The following is a 20,848-nucleotide window of genomic DNA, read 5'->3' on the forward strand; positions in this document are numbered from 1 at the left end:
GGCTATAGGACTGAGTGCCCCTTCTCCTTGCTGGCTTTCAGTAGGCATTTATTTGCCCTCCCCTCTCTCTAAGGCCTCTCTCCAGTCTTTTGATGTGATATCTCAGAGCTAGCAAAGCTTGTCAAGCCCTCTCCAAGTCCATGCTTGAATCTTTCTGACCTCCTCTTCCAGTCTCAGCTAGTAAGGGTTCATCTTATCTTATGGGTCCTTAGACAATCTAGTCATATTCACGGGTTCTAGGGATGAAGGCATAGATATCCATGGGGTCTACTATTCTGTTTACCACACAGAAATAGTATATCTATTTCTGCTCAAGCTGAGCTCCTGTAGTTCTGTTATGACACAAGACTATTATGCCTGTGAGTCCCATACAACTGAAAAATAATAAACTGAAATTTTCCTAACCTGATATGAGAAAATACTTTTAAGGTCCTCACCATTAACCTTATATTTAAACTCAAGTGAGGAAATGTCTTTTTAAAGTCCAGAATGACATAGTCATTTCCAAGTTTCCTTATAAACTCCAATAGCCTGATTTGGTTATTTCAACTAAATAATTTTCTGTCTAAACTGTGGGTGCCTTATTCTCCATTTAATACAGTTACTTGTATATTAAATGTATAGAGTAATTAACAGTTACTCTCTGGTAAAAATAAGCAATTTGGGGCAACTCGAATTCAGCTTATGGCAAAAACTTCATTGCCAGCAACCTGACAATATTTATCAAAATTCTTAAATAAAGGTACATACCCTTCGTCCTAGCAAGTCCTCTTCAAATAACTTAATCTAAAGAAAGACCAAAACGGGAACATAGATTTATCTACAATATCATAATTCACTGCAGCATTATTGAAACATTTATTTCCTCTGTCTGCCCCAGGAGGAAATCAAGGTGTAGTCTGGGTGGACTTTTTTCTGGAGACTCTGGGGTAGAAGCTGCTTCCAAATTCATCCAGGATCGGTTGAATTCAGTTCCTTGCACTTGTGGAAATAAGGAGGTGGTTACTTTTTAATCAAAGCACCAAACCTGAATCAAGCATATGCCTCAGCAAAGCTTCCATGCCAATGTAAAGTCAATCATTTCTCAAAAAAAAAAAAAAAAAAAAAGGTATGTCAAAAAGCTTTCTGAACTAATACTCTACAGTTTTTGTGATGACGCTGGCCTGCTGGCTTCTGGACTTTATGACTCCCCTCCACTTCCCCTTCCTTCTTCCACCATTCTCCCAGGTTACACGCTTAGAGAGTAGAGTTTGCACAATGCATTTCGCACGGTCATCCTCTCCGGAATGTGCCATGCTCCCTCCTCTAGCCGCCCCCAAACTCTTCTCAGCAGAGACAGGCTACGAGCAGCTCGAGCTTGCTTTTAGGGAGCGACACAAGCGGACGCAGCCAGCAGCGAGAGCAACCTAATGGCTTTGCTGGTTGCCCCTGGAGCAGCACCGTGCAGCTCTCTGCAAACACAGTCACCTTATCTATTCCCCTGGGCTCCTCCGTGAGCGTCACCGAGGCTGCAGGGGACGCCCAGGCGCACAGGCACCACTGTGGCCTCCTGCTCTTCTAACACCCAACCACCGTCTCTCCTTCCAACTGCGCTAGAATTTACAAAAGCGCGTCCCCACCCGCATCAGACCTGAGCCTCGCGGCGAGCTGGCGACGGGCGTCGCGCGGGCAGCGCCTTCCCACAGGCGGGGAACCTTTCTGGGACCAGCCCCAAGGGCCGCCCTTCCGGCAGGCGCAGGGCAGGTGAGACCCCGCGGCTCGCAGCCTCTCACCTGGCGGGCGCGCGGCCTCCAGCCTCCTCCGGGGGCGCCGGGAGTGGGCCCCGCGGCGGCGGCCGCCCGCGCTCTCCCGGGCCCCTTCGCTCCGCCCGCGCCCGGCCCCAGACCCCGCACCCCAAAACGCCTCGCGCCGCCCCCCTCCGCCTCACCGCGCGCTCGCGCCAGCGACAGCGTCTGGAAGGGCCGGGAAACGCTGCGTCCGCCACAGCTGTCCGGCGGCGGGGGCGCGCGCTCCACGGCGCCAGCGGCGGCGGCCACCAGAAGGCCTGCGGGCTCCGGGAAGGGACGGCCCGTCCCCCGTCAGGCGGCTGACATTTCCCCGTCAGCCGCAGCGCCGCCCGCTTCCGCTTCCCCGCCCCCTCCGCGGGCGGCCCCGCCCGGCCCCCGCGGAGGGTTGTGGGTATCCCGGAGGCGGGCCAAGCTGCAGAGGCCGGAAGTGTTGGAGGCCCAGCCGCATTACGAGGCGCGCAGAAACTACATTTCCCAGCAGGCAGCGGGGCAGGAGAGCCGGCCGCGGGGGAGGGCCGGGAGCAGAGGCTTGCGCGCGCGGCGGGCATGGAACGTTGGTAGAGTTCGCGGGTCTCGGGGGTCGGAGCAGCACGCCGGGAGCCGCCCTGCGCCGAAGTGGGGATCCGGGAGGCGGGCAGCTCTGAGATTAATGCACGCATTTAAAACTCCCCGAACCCGTGGACAGCATGCATAGGTAAAGCGATTGCAAAAATGGGGCAGAATATGAATAATTGCCTTAATTCTTTTAGGCCGCGATTAGTGCTGCTTGCTAATATTGTTACTAATGCAGTAATATCAGTGGTTGCTTAGCCCCTTTTGGGAAGGCGTGGGTGGATGGATGCGTTAGTGCAGCGATCAGCGTGCGGTTTTATTGGGTTTCCTTCCTTGGGCTTTGCTGCTACTGTTTTCCGTCATTGTATGATCGCTTCCCCCCCTCCCCGGTCTGTTCCCTCCACTTCAAGAAATTCTTGAGGCCTCCTGCATGATCGTAAATCAAAAAGCTTTCCGACTTGTTTTTATCTTTCATACTGGTCACAGGCACGTAAAAATGCAATCAGTTGGCTGCTGTGAAGCTTTCTACAATACATAACTTGCAGTTTTGCTTTGGCCTATTTTGGGATTTTTTTACGGATGTGTTTTGTAAAGCAAGGAGAACTGTTTTGTGCATTTCTGCAGGAAACACCTCCAGGAGATTCCAGACCAAAGTAGCAACGTTTCCACTAGTTTCACCTGGGGATGGGATTCTAGCAAGACTTCGGAACTTCTCTCAGGCATGGGCGTCTCCGCCCTGGAGAAGGAGGACGTGGACAGTGAGAACATCCCTCAGGAACTGCTCTCAAACCTCAGCCACTCGCAGAGCCCCCCACGGAAACGGCTCAAGAGCAAAGGGAATGACAAAGACTTTGTGATCGTCCGCAGACCCAAGCTGAATAAAGAGATCTCTCCAGGTAATGTATGAGGATAAAAATGTCGGTCACATAGAGGGTGAATTTTGTTGTGCAAAATGAGGATACGTTCAGGGATCTTTAGGATAGGGACCTTTTAAAATTGCCTAGTTAAGAAATTATTTTCCAAAGAAATCGGACAATTCTTTGTCTTTGAAGTCTGTAGGAACCTCAGTAGGTATTATCTTCTGGTGCCCAGGTGACTTGTAACCTATGTGAAATTCAACCCAAAAGAAGACATTCCTGCCTTTTTCCTTGGAAGGGAAACTTCCAGCTGCTCAAAGGGCAGCCTGGTTCCCTTTCCACTGATAAATGGAAATGTAAACAGTGATCCTGTGGGATTCTGTTTATATTCTGCTGCCTAGCCCTGGTTGAGCTTTTTTTGTCCTCATAATCACTCTAGTTATTTGTCAAAGAACTACTAAAGTGAATGCTTAGCCAAGTGGAAGAGGCTTACCTGCCCAGATACACTCCCAAATGGAATTCTTCTGGTATGCTCTGTCTCCATTACTACTGATATCTCATAAGTTGCACAACCCAAAATTCTGATGGCCACTCAGATTCCCACCAGCCCCCAACATCCAGTCACTGAGCTGTTCATTCTTGTTTCCTAAATATTTCTCAAACTCTACTATCTCTTGCTTGAACTATTGGAATAGACTCATCATTTCAGCCTTATCCTCCTCATATCTCCTCATAACCCAGAGCTAGAGTAGACTGGCTGAAAATGTAGAGCTCATAATATCATTCCCCTCTTAGAAGCTCCCCATTGCCAGGCTTCTCCAATACGTGAATAAGTGCCTGCCAGAGTAGATCAGAACCAGCAGCACTCAGAACTACAGGGTAAACATAGTGCATTGACCTGGGATTATCAGTTTTTCTCACTAATCACTTAAACATTAATTCATAATAAACAACCTGAGGGCACTGAGGGTTAAGGCGTGGGAGGAGGGGTGGAGAAGGACAAGGGACACAGAATGGTGATAAGAAAACAAGTCACTGCATAGTGCTCTGAGCAGAAATTGCACTTGAATTGTTTCAGGGATGTTATTTGGATGGCATATCAAGCATGTAATGATGTGTGTAATGATGCATTTAAAATTTTTAAAGCATTATTCGGGAAATACTTGCTTGAGCACAGACTATGTGCTAGGCATTTTTCTAGGTGTGGAGCTTACAGCAGTGAGCAAAATACAAACATTGCTACCATCCGGAGTGTCTATACCAAAGACTAGATGCAATAAGCATAATATATCTGCAGTATGTTAGAAGATGATAAATGCCATGGCGAACAACAAAACTACAGCAAGCCAAGAAGGTTTGGAAATCTTGGGGTGGGAAGATGGGTTGCAGTTTTAAATAGTAATTTGAGAGAAAGCCTCACTCGGACAGTAAGCTTTAAATAAGAAGCTAAAGGTGAGGGATTATGCCATAATTATCCAGAAAAGAGTATGCTGAGCAGAGGGAACCGCCAGTACAAAGACCTAAGGGCAGAAGCATTTTCATATTCAGTCAAAGAACAAGGAAGTTATATTCCATGAGTGGAATGAACAAAGGGGAGAGCAGTAGCTAATCATGCTAGAGGTGATATTATCGAGAGTTGTGATATGTAACCTTTAATAAGGACACACTGATGTGTTGAGATTAACTGTTGGGGTTGAGGATAGAAGCTTAGAGATTTGTGAAGAGGTGTAGGAGTGGCGATAACAGAGGTCAGATTTAAATGGTTTCTGACATTACATTCAGCAGAATTAGGATACAGAAATTGTAGAAGAGTGATCATAGTCTAACCTAAGTTAGGTGGGTGGTAGTGCAGAAGAACAGGCAGATGAAAGAAAGATGACATCGTACAAGGCCAAGGTAAATAAGTATATTCCTAAATCTCCCCATCTGACTCTTTTTGCAGTAGTTTTGATTGGTTGGTTGCATGCATTCCTTCAAGAGAATCTGGGTTTTTTTTTTGTTTGTTTTTTTGTTTGTTTTTTTCATTTTTAATCCTTTCTTTAGGAAAAATAACTTTCAAGTTATGGTCTGGAAATCTACATCAAGAGTTGGATTAATTAGAAAGTCAGTGAAGGATTGATAGTAAAATCACACAATTTGGCTTTGAATCCCAATTTTGCTGTTTACCAACCTTGGGAAGTTATTTAAGCTTTCTGTTTTACTTTCTACGTGAAGTGGTAATAACCCTCTAGGTGGGTAACTGTGACGATTAAATAAATTAAAGAGTATACAAAAAGCTCTTAGAAAGCTGACTGGCATACCGTACTCAGTAAGTCCACCCAGTTATTTGGTCAACAAGATGTCTGACCCCTATTTAGGAGACTACTTCACTTTTCTTTTTGTTCTTACTGTGACAGTATGATCCTTTCAGTGTACTTTTTTTCTCCTTTCATCAGAATTTAGTGTCACTGCTATATTTAGTGTCTGGAATGCAACGCTAGCAATTTGGTGATTGGCCAACCAAATCTGGTAAAAAACACTTCCTGCTGAGATGAACAGATTTGGATTTATTTTTCCAGTGAAAATAACTTCTAGCATGACACGTAGTTGCTGTATCTCCTTCCACATCCACACACAAATGTAAAGAAAAAAAGTTATTTTTTAAAGCAAAGTTTAGTGGAAGTAAGATAAGAAATACAGGGGTAGTTGGTGTCTTTGAGGAAATTGCAAGGCGAGTTGAGTTGAGAGGACCAATGACTGTGCATTAAGAGGCACTCACAACAAGATGGCGGCCAACACTAGCAGCTGCTGAGTTCAGGCCAGGGGAGGGAGCCCCTTTGTGCCAAAGTGACCCTAAGCTTTCCACATGCAGAAGGGCTTCCAAGGTGAGAGCCACCACTAAGCAAAAGTGAAAGCTCTGAGAAGCATCTGGAAATTGTCCATTCAACAAGTCTACATTGTTAAAATTAACTTAAAAAATACTTACAAAGTGAGAGAAAAAAATGGTGACTTTTTAATGTTTGTTATTACCCAAGAGAGCAGCGCAGAAGGACACTAATGGTGGAGTTTGTACGTGTGTGGGGTTACATGCAGTGTAGCTTGGGGGGAGATACAGTAACTCAGGGGAGGGACAGCTGGTATAGAGGACTCCCAGTGGGCTCTAGGAGTCTGAGCTCCAGGGTAGTCAGGCCATCATTCCAAAGAGTCTTGCCTGCAGTTGTCAGGACAGGTGGTGAGTAGCTCTGCCAGGATTAGGGAAGGAGGGCCACGCCTGCTGTACACAGCTATCTGATCACAGTGGCCCTGGACTGGGAGGTTTTTTTGGTTATTTACTCAGCAGTCTCCCTGCAGGCCCCCAGCTTGGCATACATCTGGCGACTAAATCTTATTCATCTATTTACCTTGGAAGATAAAGACTCTGTGGCCAACTCACGCCACTACAGGTCTGACTGGCCTTAGGGGTGAGTGTGCAAGGAGTTGGGAGGAAATGGTCCAGTGGTGAGCTCAGTGATGGGCAGAAAGACCATCACTGCCTTTTTAGTCACGGTCATTAAATGCCTCAACTCCCCCCTTTAAACTGGGGTTGACCATGGGAATATCGTTGAACTAATTTGTTGATCAGCTCTTCTGATTGTTAAAGACCTGAAATCAGATATTACAGTGGTTCTCAGACTGGCAACTCCATAGTTTTGGACCACAGAGATGTCCCCAAGGGAACTTGTTTAAAGTATACAATTCCTGAGATTTTGATTCCACAAGTCCTACCTTCAGCCCCCAAATCTGCTTTTTACCACCAGCAGGCAAATGTTTTTCCTCCATTTTTTTTTTAACATTTTGTTATATGATTTTGCCACTAAGATGTATATTTTACATTATCCTGGGTGTATATCTGAAACTGAGATTTCATGAAACTATGAGATTTTCTATTCTGTTCTTTTTCTAGTCTTTCAAAGCAGTGCTTATCAAACTAAATTGATTTCATGACTCACCAATGAATCTCAGCCTGCAGCTCTCAAAAGTCAGCTCCCTAAGAGCCTTTAGGATACCCTCACCACACGCCTTTGCCCATTTGCTCCCTTTCATTCATTCTTTCACCAAACATTTACTGATTACCACTCTAGAGATTGGGAAAGAATGTAACTGCCAAAGATCCTGCTCTCAGACAGCTTATATGTGGCTGTGCCTTAGTCTCCAAACCCCAGTTTCTATGGTTTCTTTGTTATTCTCTGCATACTTCAGGACTGAGCAAGTCTCAGAAATCAGTGGGGTCAGGTTCTCTACTTCTGTTTTACTTTTCTCAGTTTTACCCACCTACCCAAACTCCCCTCCCCCTGGCACACCAAGACCTAGCCTGGCCTGCTGTTTTCTCTTAATCATTTGTGGGAAGAGGACCCCACAAATGGGGTCAGAATCTATAGTTTCCCAGAATGGGAGTTTGGATTATTACTAAAAGCAAACTACCAAAGAGCAAGCATGAGATGAATGCCTCCCCCCTTAAAGAAATAAAACCCCAGTGCCAGTCAGTTGTGGGCACCAAAGCCTGCTCTTTCTCAGGTAGAATTCATCTATGCTTAGAGAGCAGCATATTTAAAAGTCAATTTTTTTTTTTATGATTAAGATTATTTTGGAGCTTTAATTTTAATCTGAGCGCAGGTGATCCAAGAAAAGGATGTGTCAAAGAAGATGAGTTAGCTAGACTGCAAGTCTTACGCATCGAAAACTCATCAGCAGGGGAGTTTAAGAGGGATGGATGGCGATGAGGTTACAGAAGGGGAAAGAGCTGGCTTGGATCGTGACGAACATGGACATGGTGATTGACAGGGGATGACAAGCAGGCTTATGAATCTGGCCAAATCTTACCTTTCTGGCCACTGAAGTTTCTCTTTCCATCCAGGGGGCTGTGTGCAGCCCCAAAGGAGTTAAAAAAGGCTAATGGAAAGAAAAGACCCGCTTTGGACTTTTCCACCCACTGTAGGCAAGCAGAGCAGGCAGCAGTGGAGTCAGGAAACAGATGGTTGATGTTTTGAAAATTAAAAATGGCAAGTAAAATTAGATTAAGCATATCCCAAGCCTGGATACCAGCCGTGCAAGCGGCTATGTGCAGCTAGACTTCTGCCTATTCTGCTTGGCTAGCAGCCCGTCTCAGGCTGTGGCATCCCCCGAAAGTACACACCTGCCCACTCAGGGGCCCTAGAAACAGCCATGTCCTGGGGTCAGTTGCTGGAAACCCAGATGCCTGCTGCTGAAGCTGTGCATTTTCTTGAGCATTGCTCCCTCCATGGGGTAGCTAACACACTGATAGCTCTCGGGCAGCTTTTAGTCCCCCTTTCTTCCTCTCCTCCCTCCTAACGCTGGTTGTTTTCTTCTTTTCGCATAGCAAGTCATTTAATTCTCACCTTTCTTAAACTTGCAGATCATTAAGACTCTTCTGGGAGAATCAACAAAAAACTATGAAACAGAGACACTTTTAGGGGGGTGGGGGGCGGGAGGGGAGGGATTGGGATCAGAATGGGGGGGTTGCAATTGTATGGGGAATATAAAAATAAAATTTATTATTAAAAAAAAAAGATGCATCTGGGAGAACACAGACTCTTAGAGCACATTTGGGAGAGAGCGTGATTTGGAGTCAGACCTGGGTTTGAATTCCTACTGTGCCACTTACGAGTTGCGTGACCTTGTGTCTTTTGTCGTAGTTACATCTTCTCCTGAGCCCCTGCCACCTCAGAGACTGTTACCTTTGTTCTGGGTTTTGTCTTTAGCTTCATCTCAGCTTCTCCAGAAGGTGCTGTCCGCCCCCTTTTCAGCCTCTGTTCCCCACCTGCAGTGCCCCCTGGTGACTCTGCCTTCACCTTGGGACAGAGGGTTTGGAAAAAGCCAACCCAAGTTTTCCTCTTGGCTCTTCTCCCTAATAGTTGATATCTCCTTGGTGAAGTTAATTGACTCACTAAGTTTCCTTATCTATAAACTGGATAATATCAACACAAGCTTGCTGCCAGGATTAGCACCAATATGCTAATTTATTTTTTATTAAAAATGCCTAAGACTTTTTAGGGCTTTTGGTAAATAGTCTTGTTTTGTATTTGTTTAAATTTGCCTCACACCCAGCTCCAAGCACTAGTGCACTAATTAGGCACCCAGGAATGTTTATTACATCGAAGCCATAGGCCAACCTGTCATTTCACAATTGAGGAAGCTGGCCTTGAGAAGCCAAAAAGGCAGAGGCAGCATTCTTCTCTCGGGTGCCAGTCATTCCTTTGTGATCTATCAGTGGAGCACTTTTATCACAGTCGTTGCCAGACTCTGTCCTAGCAAGGACATGTAGTTAATTGGTAAAGATAGATAGAGAATTAGCACCTTCCCATTTTGCATAAGGGGGTGAGTAAACAATATATGCATTTAGCAAAGATTAGTCAAAGGCCTGTTTTGTCCTAAGTGCATATATCTGGATGTGAGGGCGGTGGTGGTGACCCTGCAGGGCTCTGAAGAAGTGACATTGAATCTGAGAGCTGAAGGATGAGTAGGAGTTGAACAGGCAAAGATGGGAGTCGCCAAGCAAAGCCTTTTGGGTCCTCTGCTTAGCTTACTTGCCTGGCTTGAGTGCCCTCTGCAAACCTCTGTATTTACTGCTGAGCCAAATTCTCCTAAGCATTTAAATGACATCTCTCATATTGCTCTTGTGTTTTTGAGTTATGTCTTCCCGGCATGTTTGTTTTGAGGAACAGCAAAGTGTCAGTGCAGAACAGTGTAGAGATGGAAGGAAAAGAGGCATGGTCACAGGGCAAAATAGAAAGTTTGTTCATTTGTTTCTTTCATCTTGCACTTCACAACAAGCCTCCCTAATTTCCTTTTTCTTCCTTCCTAATTGCCATAAACACTTTGATGCCCCAGACACAATCCCTTGAAATGCATCATGCCCTTATGTGCCAAAGATTTTCTCCTGCATGCCGCTTTGACTCTGTTTGAAGGCTTTCAGTGGACAATCATGCTAGGGAGTTAACATTCCTGCCCCCCCTCCCAAGAGCCCCCAACTAGTGACTACCAGTAGTTGAGGTACGCCAGCAACCATCCCTTGTCTGGGACAGGTGCTATATGGGACATTGCTTATTAACATACTCAAATTTGCTTTCCTTCCTTTTTGTATCTCTTCACTCTTTCTCCTGCTTCCTGGAATCACTTCCCAAATAAATGACTTTCAATCAGAGCCTGTGGATCCCAAATTTAAGTAGAGGACGTGAGGTCCTCACAGGGCTGACTTCCTCTCTTTGCTCAGCAATCACTTCTCTGTTTAGACTTGATCACCTGCCCTGGACCCCTCATCCTCTCCTCACCTGCTTTTTCTGCATAGCATTAATCAATTTTCATATCATACAAGTGGCTTATTTTTTGTGGGTGTGATCATTTCTTCCCACTGGAATATGAACTCCATGAAGGTATGTTATCTGCTCTTTCCCCGACCCTAAAGCAATTCCAGGCACTCTGAGGGTGCTTAGCAAATATTATATTAAAAGATGGATAGAGGGCCTCCCCGGTGGCACAGCAGTTGAGCGCTGGGTTGCGAAGCTACTTGCAACCTCTGTAGCACTGGTTCCATCCGTGGCCGCCAGGCGAGGGTCCCACATGGCGCCCAGACCTCTCCTGCTGCCCGCTGCTTCACTCAGCAGTGTATTTCTTCAGTCTGCCTGTTCTGTTCCCTGCTCTGGCTCTGGTGAATCCTCTCACCCTCCCGCGCTTCTGACTGTACCCAGTGCTTGAATAAATAGGTAAATAAATCTTTAAAAAAAAAAAAAAAAAAGATGGGGCCTCCCCGGTGGTGCAGCGGTTGAGCGCTGGGTTGCGAAGCTGCCCACAGCCTCTGCAGCGCTGGTTCGATCCCCGGCTGCTCCCCAGCCACCAGAGGAGGGTCCCACATGGTGTGCAGACCTCTCCTGCCGCCCACTGCTCCCCTCAGCAGTGTGCTTCGGTCCTTCTGCCTGCTCTGCTCCCCGCTCTGGCTCTGGTGAATTCTCTCACCCTCCCGCGCTTCTGACTGTACCCAGTGCTTGTATAAATAAATAAATAAATAAATAAATAATAAATTGAAATATATGTTGTCTTTAAAAAAAAAAAAAAGATGGAGAGTACCTTTTTGATACTGCTTCTTCGGGTAAATTGATTTCTGGGTACTTTCTGTAAACCTAAAAGAAGTGGGAAGAAGGGTCATTTGTCTTTTCTAGAAGATCACTACCTGGTAAATCCACTACTGAATCCCCCTCAGAGAAAAAGGTGGCATCCTTAGTGATCACAAGTACCTCAGTATCTCAGACATTGATGTAGATGCCAAGGTGGGTGGGAATTTGATCTAAACCAGTAAGAGTCTCCTCACCTAAGATTGGCTGGCAGGCGCTGAAGGAGAGAGTATGGTGAAAAGTATTCTTGGGTTTCTCAATTCTTATTATGGACAAAGTGGGGTGCTCACCTCAGGGTACACAGATAGTGGACGAGCAGAAAAACAATTGCAAGGATGAGTAATTGGATGAGTGCTGCAGGTCTTCTTACCCTCTAGACCCGATGAGATGAAAAACGGTCATGGAAAACACTTATTTTTTTCCTTCAAAGGTGTTTCATGGGACTCCCTTCCAGATGAACTGCTTTTGGGAATCTTTTCCTGTCTCTGCCTCCCCGAACTCCTGAAAGTCTCCAGTGTTTGTAAGAGGTGGTATCACCTAGCGTAAGTATTCTCAAACCCCTTGGATATATGTGGAGAAGGAAGTGGTGTGAGGGTTATTCCTTCATACCTTTGGGTATGGTGAAGCTAAAAGCCAAGAAAAAATACAGCAGCACAGGTAAACCAGGTTATCTTTGTATTTCTTGTGTCTTGATTTTCCAGTGAAAGGTGGGAGTCTCCTTGCGCCACTTCTGGAAGTTCTTTTCCTTGTATTCAGTGGTGCATACACATGCCCATTGGATGCTGACCCCACTGGCTCATGTGGTGTTCCATTTGCGAAGGGAGTTCTAGGGGTGCCTAGGGGCACAGCCATGCTCACATGGGGTGAGCTAGGCAGTGTCTGCAATGGGGAGAGAGAACTCGGGGCTCTGGCATTTGAGCCCAGCCTCTGTGCCACTTTACCTCTGTGACCTGATCAAGTTACCTAACGCTCTGATTCTCACACCCCCATGTATAAAATGGGGTGCAATGGTACCCACAGGGCAGTTATGAAGTTGCAAACTAGAGCTGCTGGTGCTCCACCTGACTCCTGGAAGCATCTAGCATATGTCAGCCAACAGTTACTGGTATTTTCGTTGGTTTGGGGGGATACTTCAGGTGTGGACAGAGAGCTTCACCTGGAAAGTCTCGGTGAGCTGGGAAAGCAGTAATGGGCCATAGGATTGGAAGCAGCAGAGGAAAAAAAGGATTTGGTTTCCAGTTTGAACTTTTTCCATCTTCACCCTTTCCCATCACTACCCAACCCCAGGCCACCCTTGGCTTTGTGCTAAAGGCACCTCTTCTCCCTCCAGGGATCTAGGACTGTCATTATGAGCCAGCAGGGGCCTCTTGCCTCCCGTCCAGGGGAGTGCTGGCAATTAGATGTGTAAGTACTTACAGGAATGGGCCCTTTGCTTAGAAGAGTCAACAAGGTTTACACACATGGCCAATTTCTCACTTATTCTCACCCAAGAGACCCCATTTTGCGTCTTTTTCTGCCAAACATCTTTTTCATGCAGTCTATTAATTTTCATCTCAGTTGTCACAAAAGTACTGATATTTATTAAGCACTTAGATACCAGACATTACAGTTCTGCCTTTTTAATAAATAGAGGTCAGATAACATTGACAGCTGTATGCAGAATTATGCTGGGAAGGTCAAAGCCCTAAACACCAGTCTGCTTATTTCAAGCAGTAGTAAAAAAATAAGACTCTAGTTAGGCACTGAAATTATTCCTTCTCATGCTCAATTTTGTGTTTTTTTTTTTTTGTTGAATTGATTTAGTCTGCAAGTGGTAAAACTTCCGTTGTATGCCGTTTAGTGCTTTTGGTGCTTCCTTATTGCTTTAGAAACGCTATCCAAATCTAGTGATAATTTTCCCTTTTCCTTTCATTTGCATGTAAATATATATTGTTAAGCTTACAGGGTTTTCTCAGACAGAATTGCACGTGACTTCTTTTTCCAGTAGATGCTCAATAGCCACATCTCATCATAAAGAAGTGTAGCTTTGCTTCTTGTAGCTATATATTACTTGTTATTTAGGATAGTGGTTGGACACTATTCATGCTTAATAAAAATGGTTAGTGGAATTACTTAGGCCATTTTGAACTCTACCAATTTAATTGATAATCAATTAAAAAATTTAACAATCATTTTTAAAGTTATAAAGTTGAATTGAATGCTGGAATTTTACTCTCTGGTTCTAGATGATGGCCTTGCTAATGAAAGCATCAGGCTATCTAAACCGACAGTATGTAAAACCAGGAAGATGGAGGCTTATCCATGATATGACCCAGAAATATACATTTGTGTCTTAAAAGCATCATAGCTAATTGTAGAGTCAAATATAAGGTTCCCACAGAATTTGCTTCGAGGCAATTTAAAGGCACATCCTGGTGTTTAGGGCCCTTCTATGTCCAGTGTACCCACTTATCAATAGAGCACCTCCTCTTTCCCAGGTTTGATGAATCTCTCTGGCAGACCTTAGACCTCACAGGTAAAAACCTGCACCCAGACGTGACTGGTCGCTTGCTGTCTCGAGGGGTGATCGCCTTCCGCTGCCCACGATCATTTATGGACCAACCATTAGTTGAACATTTCAGGTAAAAAAGAGAAATCCCCTATTTCTAAATCTCGAGGTGGGAAACAGATCAAAGACTTCTTTTGAGACCCAGCCTTGTGACAGTTCACTGGTGTGAAATGCTGATTGCATGTTTTGCCGCATGGCCCTGGTGTTGACACTGGTCCAGCTCAGCAGCAGCATTCCCATTTCACTCAGGCCTATGGCAGCATTCTCAGAGTCAGGAGCACATTTAGCTTCTCTCGTCGGGCTCTCTGGAGAAGGGTTTCTTGAATCAGATGAGGCAGGGACCACGCAAACACTGACAGCCCAGGCCGCCAGCCACCTCCCTACTTTCCACCTCTGATAAAGAATCAAGTATGAGTCATCACCCGGATTTTGTAACTTGGAGTTTCTGATCTTATCCTGGACAAATTGCAACCTCAGAAGTAGGCCCTCTTCATTTGTGTTGTAGAAAAATATTTCCCTGTAACTGGTAATTCTGCAATGTGATTTTGTGCCTCATACTTGAGGAAACTGATACAGAACAGAAAAATGCACTGGGACAACAAAGCTAAGGACAAAATGTATCTCCGGCTCTAGTCCTTTTCTCCTCCTTCTCTTCCCACCGGCCTCTTTCACACATGCGCCGTACTCTGTTCACACCAGGCTGGATGTGCCTGGCTACCCTGCCTTCTCGATCCATGCACTGACCTTGGACAAGCTGGGTCTGCTCTCCACTTCCATGATGCCAGTTCTCTCAAGTCCTCGTTTCTAGCCTAGTTCAATCGAACTCCTATTTTTTTTTTTCAATTTGAACTTTTTTATTTCCTTACATTGTTGTTTATATTTATACAATATTTGATTTATCCCCTCAGGTGTGGTCTCCGTAAATTTCTTCCCACCACATCACCCGTGAACCGTCACCATAGTCCCTTATGCCCTTCTCTTCCTCCCCTCCCCCCATGCATCAGATCTATAGTTTGCCTGCTAGTTTTATCTTTTTTTTTTTTACTTTGTTCTGTCCCTTTATTCTTCCTATAAGTGAAGCCATCCAATGTTTTTCTTTTTCCTCAAACTCCTATTTCTAACACCTACAAACTTCCACACCTGAATTTCCTCCAGGTACCCCAGTGTTAGCATATCTAAGTTTAGACAGCCAACCTTTGCCCCTTGCTTAACCAGGTCTTCCCTGTTTTAGTAAATGCCCTGCACTTGACCCAGTCACCCTCACGAGGTGTCACCTCATCAGCCTCATCCAGCTCATTCTCAGGTGCCCACTAATTAACTTTGTAAGTGGAACTGCCTTGGCAGTAACCTCTTCACTTGGTAAAAATCCTCTTGAATTTGAAAATGAATGAGGATGGAAATAGCGGCTATTTGTTTTATGACCAGATCTTAGCCGATACTTGCATTGTGTCCGGAGGGCTTTGTTTGTGATTGGCTGCACATTTAGGGAGGAGGGGGGGCTGGATTTGATGTGATCTCCATGGGTGAGCCCCTCTTTCTGTGTTAGTCCTTTTCGTGTACAGCACATGGACCTGTCGAACTCAGTGATCAACGTGTCTGCCCTCCTCGGCATTCTGTCTCCCTGCTCCAAGCTCCAGAATCTGAGCCTGGAAGGTCTGCAGCTCTCGGACCCCATTGTCAAGTGAGTGCAGCCAGGAGTGGTCACAAAGGCAGCTGTTTTCACATGTGTCCTGAGTGCACCTGGGGTGCCCTTCTGTCCACAGCCAGGCGGACTCTGAACATATCACATGCTTCTTCCAGCTTATGCAGAACTTCCCTGGACTCACTGAGGCCTGCAGCCTCCGTGCCTCATGCTGGACACTAGGCAGACGGGGATGACAGGCATGGCCCCTGCCTCACACTGGGTGGGACCATAAGGACAGCGCACTGTCTTGTTAATTGCATTGGTGACTATGTGGCAACACAGGGAACCCTAATTACGGCTGGGGAGGGCAACCACCTCAGAGGAAGTGACTTTTAAGCTAAGTATTAAAGATATTCAGGTAGGAGATCTCCAAGTGCTGGGCGAAGGAAGCGTCTGGTTAGAGCTGCCTGTGTGGCTCGAAGCTCTGCAGCAGTTGGGGGGGAGCAGGGTCACAGGGCTCAGTGACAGGGTGTGTTGGGGTCAGAGCTTAGTGGACCTCTGCTGTGGGGTAAGAAGTCTATTGACTCCATGGTGAAAAGAGTGGTTCTGAGAATGGAAGGAACATCTCAGAACTGAAATTTAGACATTTTGTTCCCTTTGGCACCTTTGGGGGACAATCTGATGTGGAAGAAGCTAGACTAGTTCAGATGTCCTTGGGTTCATTCAGGTGAGAAATGATGACACCAGATGTGAAAAATACAATAACGGTAGCTATCATCTGTCGAACACTTAGTGTGGGCCGAATACCAGTTCTTTCAAAGGTGATTGCTCATTTAATTCTCACAGCAACCCCGCGAAAGAGTTCTTACTATTCCCTTATTTATCTGTGTGGCAGCCGAGGCACAGGGAGACTGAGTGACTTGTCTGAGGTCACACAGTTAGCGGGAGGAACCAAGATTTGTGACTCTTGCTCTTACTAAGTTTCTCTAACATGAGCAGTTGGGAGCGTCGAGGACCCCGGCAGGCAGGAGAGGTCTTCAAGGGCAAGAACCCAGTGACTTTCCCTGTAGAAGGTTGCCTGTCATCTAATTCTAATTATGGGTAAAATGGAAGTGTTTATTCCATTGCTTCATTATTTTTTTTAATTTCAAGAGTACCTAGATCAGTGTTTCTAGTGCACTCCTCTGTGCCAGCCACTCCATTCTTTCTTAAATTAGATCATTTCATGTTATCAGCCCTACCAAGAGGCACTGATTTTACCATTTCCTAGATCAGCAAAGCGTCCTGCTTGGTTTCACGCAGATAGTGAGATGTGTGTTTGAACTCACTTCTAACTCAAAGGCCTATATGACTTACCACTTCACTAACCTGCTTCCTCGAGTGCTCGCTGTATCCTAATGGTATTCTGACGTTTTTCTCTCTTCCCAGTCATCTTGCGCAGAATTCAAATTTAGTGCGCCTCAACCTTTCTGGGTGTTCCGGATTTTCCGATTCTGCCCTGAAGACTTTGCTGAGCAGCTGTTGCAGGTGGGTAAGATTTGAGACTTGATTGTAGAGCTGTTATTTCAAATAGACAATTATTCCTCACATCTGAACAGAATTGGGTGATTTTTGAAAGCTAGTTTTAACTTTACCAGCTCCTGATTTGGATAATGCAATATTCTTTTTTCCTCTAAACCCTGTCCAAATCCAGGAGCCAAACTGGTTAGGTTTGCAAAGGATACTTTACTTTGCAAAATGACCACTATTTTTTAAAATTACTAAAATAAGGAAAATGAAATATGTGTATCACTAGTAAAACAGTGCTCTGGAGGGGCCATGGGGACCCAACAAATTGTACCCAGTAGAGGACAGGTCACTAGGTTTTTCACCCTCATGCACAATTGCAAGACCACTCAGACTCAGGGAACAACAACAATGGGGCTTATTTAGCAAACGGGAAGAGTTTCAAAGGCCACATGTGGTCGGCTCTCTCACCCCAGATAGTGTCCACAGTGTTCAGGATATGCCAGCAAAAGGTTGCTCATTCAAGATTGCGCTGCCCCACCAGCAGAGGCCTGGAGCTCTGCATTGCTGGCAAGCAGGGGGCCAGTATCCAACTCACCACAACTGAGGTGCTCACGCGCAGGGCCACTGAGATGACACTGCAGAAGCCTACTGGACAGCACCGGACACTGGACCAGTCAGCAGTGGAGGCAGCAGCACCAGAAGGTGCTGCTCGATAATCAGAAGAAGCTAACAGTTCTCAGGTGACCTGGACAAGGAGTGCCGGTCACCCATCAACAGCACTGACCAGTAGTGCTGGTCACCAGTGGTCACTAAGAAGCAGCACTGTCAAAATCACTGTGTCAATAGCTCTTTGGAGTTGTCCCACACCAACAACAAACAGCTCTTTGGGACACCAGTCCTGGCCCCTGGGGCTCCTTTGTGGCGGTGTCAGAGGCAGGGCCTGAGGGTGGTGGCCCAGGCCTCTGGGAAGCTGTTTTCGGCTTCTCTTCTTTCTTCAGAGGTCGGCTGCTAGTCCTTCTTTCTTCTTCGGAGGTCAGGAACAGAGCCTTTTTAAGGAAGAGTACATCAGAGCCTGCCTTCCAAGCAGGCCGTTTTCAATCCTATGGCGGGTTGGACCACAGCACTAACCAGCTCACAGTGCGCACCTGATCTGTCCCTCCACGATCCAGGCACCAAATCCATGGCTCTCTACTGCCTGCAGCTGGAGGACCCACAGTGTTGGAGCTGCCCCGAGGGGCCCCGTGCTCCTCCCTGCATCCCTGAACCAAGGGCTGCTTGCCCAGGAATGGCGTGGTAGAAGAACCACTACCATCTGCCATCTCTGCTGACCTCCGCCTGCAGCCCAAGCCCCAGTGGGGCCACTGGGGCAAAATGCCCATCAGCCACTGCCGCTTGCACTGTCCGCAAGCAACTTCTGGGATCAAGCACAGAGGGAGGGGCTGCCCGCATGCAGCAACTCCTGGAGCTAGAGGAAAAGAACCAGTCTTCTCACACAACTTGTGCTATGAGGTTTCACTAGTAGCATTGAAATTAATCTGTTTGCACCTGACTGTACACAAGGTCCGGTTTTCTCCCTATAATATCTACAGACCTAGCTTAGAGGTTTTGGTTAAATTTGGTACATAGCAAACATACTCCATAAATTTGGGTGCTAGGATTAAAACCATCATAAATAAAGGATATAGTTATGGGTGTTACTAAGTGAGGGGAGACATAGTTCACAAAATACTATCAGTGAAGTAAGCGGTACAGTCCACATTACTCAGTAATGCCAGGAGGGGTATGTGGCTTAAGGACTAGACATTGTTTTTAGGCCCCTCATTTGCTGAATTAGCTCAGGCCAAATCAGATGAAGTTGCTTTTTTGCAGTGTCAGCATCTTTTATTTAGTCAAGTCCATCAACTTTTTATTTTTTAAAAGATTTGTTTGTTTGTTTATGCATGCACTGGGTACAGTCAGAAGTGCGGGAGGGTGAGAGAATTCACCAGAGCCAGAGCGGGGAGCAGAGCAGGCAGAAGGACCGAAGTACACTGCTGAGGGGAGCAGCGGGCGGCAGGAGGGGTCTGCGCGCCATGCGGGACCCTCCTCCTCCTCCGGTGGCCGGGGAGCAACCTGGGATTGAACCAGCGTCGCAGAGGCTGCAGGCAGCTTAGCAACCCAGCGCTCAACCGCTGCATCACCGGGGAGGCCCCCATCAACTTTTAAAACATCTCAAGTGATTGCTCAGTTCTGTGGTGGTTTGCTCCCAACTTGAGTTGGGAAAGAAAACAGGAAGGCTGGAATATCTACCTCTAGTTCTGGAACCAATTTTGAAGGTTGAGGCACGTGCTCCTTTCTGTTCCCACAAGGGGGCAGCATTCACTAAGGCCGTCACTCAGATCCCCTGACAACTTTCTGGGGCAAAGTTGGAGCAAAGGTAGCCGCTTAGAGAAGCAGGAGCCCTGTGAATAAAATAGTTAGGAGTCTGTGGCTTGTGTTTTCTTTTGTTTCTGCTTGAGCCAGTGCTGCTTAGAGAGCTCATTCCTATGCGAAGATTTCATGCTTTCCTTGTTGCTTTGTGTGCAGATTGGAGGAGCTGAACCTCTCCTGGTGTTTTGACTTCACTGAAAAGCATGTGCAAGTGGCTGTTGCGCATGTGTCAAATACCATCACCCAGATCAATCTTAGCGGTTACAGAAAGAATCTCCAGAGATCAGGTAAGACCTCTTGTGGTCTCTTAACCACAACAGCAGCAATAGCAGGTGCTGTTGTACATCACCTCTCTCTTGAGCCAGGAAGTGTAGTGTTGTTCCTCGTTTTTCTCAGCAGAGGGCAGCAGCTGATTAGACGGATTAGATTAAGGCCAGCAGCTAGTGGGGTAGCGTCAGAATTTGAATCCAGAGTCTAAAAGTGGAAACCTTTATCCTTTCAAATAATGTATTTCAAGCAGAAGGACTTCCTGCACAAAGTCGAATTAGTTAAGCACAGACAGCACTTCAGTCCTATTTGGTGATCTGATGTTGGCGTTAGAGCACCTGAGTGGGTTTTATTATAGTTTGGATTCCTTTTGAAAAGATTGGAATCAATCATTTGCTGAATATATCTTTAACATTTAAGTAGTAGTTGGAAACCACTTCTCAAGGACATGGGGTGGTTCTTCGCTAAGTAAGATGGGTCAGAATACAGAAAATGAACTAGTGTCTCCTCAGCAGCCAGGGGTTTGAGTCCTTTGCTCAAACTTGGGTCTATACGCCTCTGTCTTAGACAAGGGGGACATTTTTCTATAGATCTGTATAAGCAACAGTTGTGTGTCTTTTTTTTTTAAAAAAAAAAAAAGGCTTATTTTTACTTATATATGCATACAAGAACTGGGGTATAGGCCAGAGGTGGGGAGGGTTGGGGGTTGAGAGGACTCACCAAAGACAGAGTGGGGAGCAGAACAGGTGAATCTACTGAAATACACTGCTGAGGGGAGCAGCGGGTGAGACAGTAGAGGTCTGCTGCACCATGTGGGTCAGCTCCCTGGCAGGGGATTGAATTCATGCCGCAGGGACTGGCAATAGCTTGATAGCGCTGAGACTTTAACCCCGGCACCACCAGGGAGGCCCCTGTGTGTCTTTCTTAATTCCTCCCCTCCACACATAGTAATCTACTTTTTTTCCCCTTTAAGCACTAATTTATTTTAGATCTGTGTACAGTATTATATAGTCATTCTCTAGAATATGTAATATTCTTGGGGGAAAAACACAAGGGGGACAAACACAAGGATAAATTATCAGTGATCTCATTAGCACCATGCCAACTTTTTCCTGTACAAAAGTGTTTTTTCAAATGGAACATAGTGTGTG

General features: G+C 46.1%; 1 protein-coding gene across 1 annotated transcript in view; it reads left to right on the plus strand.

Annotated features, from left to right (window-relative positions):
- Positions 1-2,958: 2,958 nt before the first annotated feature.
- Positions 2,959-20,848, plus strand: part of SKP2 (S-phase kinase associated protein 2) — a gene marked incomplete at its 3' end in the record, with an annotated part of 29,286 nt that continues 11,396 nt past the window's right edge. The window contains exons 1-6 of the mRNA XM_084232865.1: positions 2,959-3,235; positions 11,771-11,882; positions 13,818-13,961; positions 15,435-15,569; positions 16,941-17,039; positions 19,587-19,717. Of these exons, the coding sequence (XP_084088991.1) occupies positions 3,061-3,235; positions 11,771-11,882; positions 13,818-13,961; positions 15,435-15,569; positions 16,941-17,039; positions 19,587-19,717 (796 nt within the window). The 5' untranslated portion in view covers positions 2,959-3,060. The remainder of the gene's footprint in view (positions 3,236-11,770; positions 11,883-13,817; positions 13,962-15,434; positions 15,570-16,940; positions 17,040-19,586; positions 19,718-20,848) is intronic.

Source organism: Talpa europaea (assembly GCF_964194135.1).
Source record: "Talpa europaea genome assembly, chromosome: 5".
In the NCBI taxonomy this organism is placed as follows: Eukaryota; Metazoa; Chordata; class Mammalia; order Eulipotyphla; family Talpidae; genus Talpa; species Talpa europaea.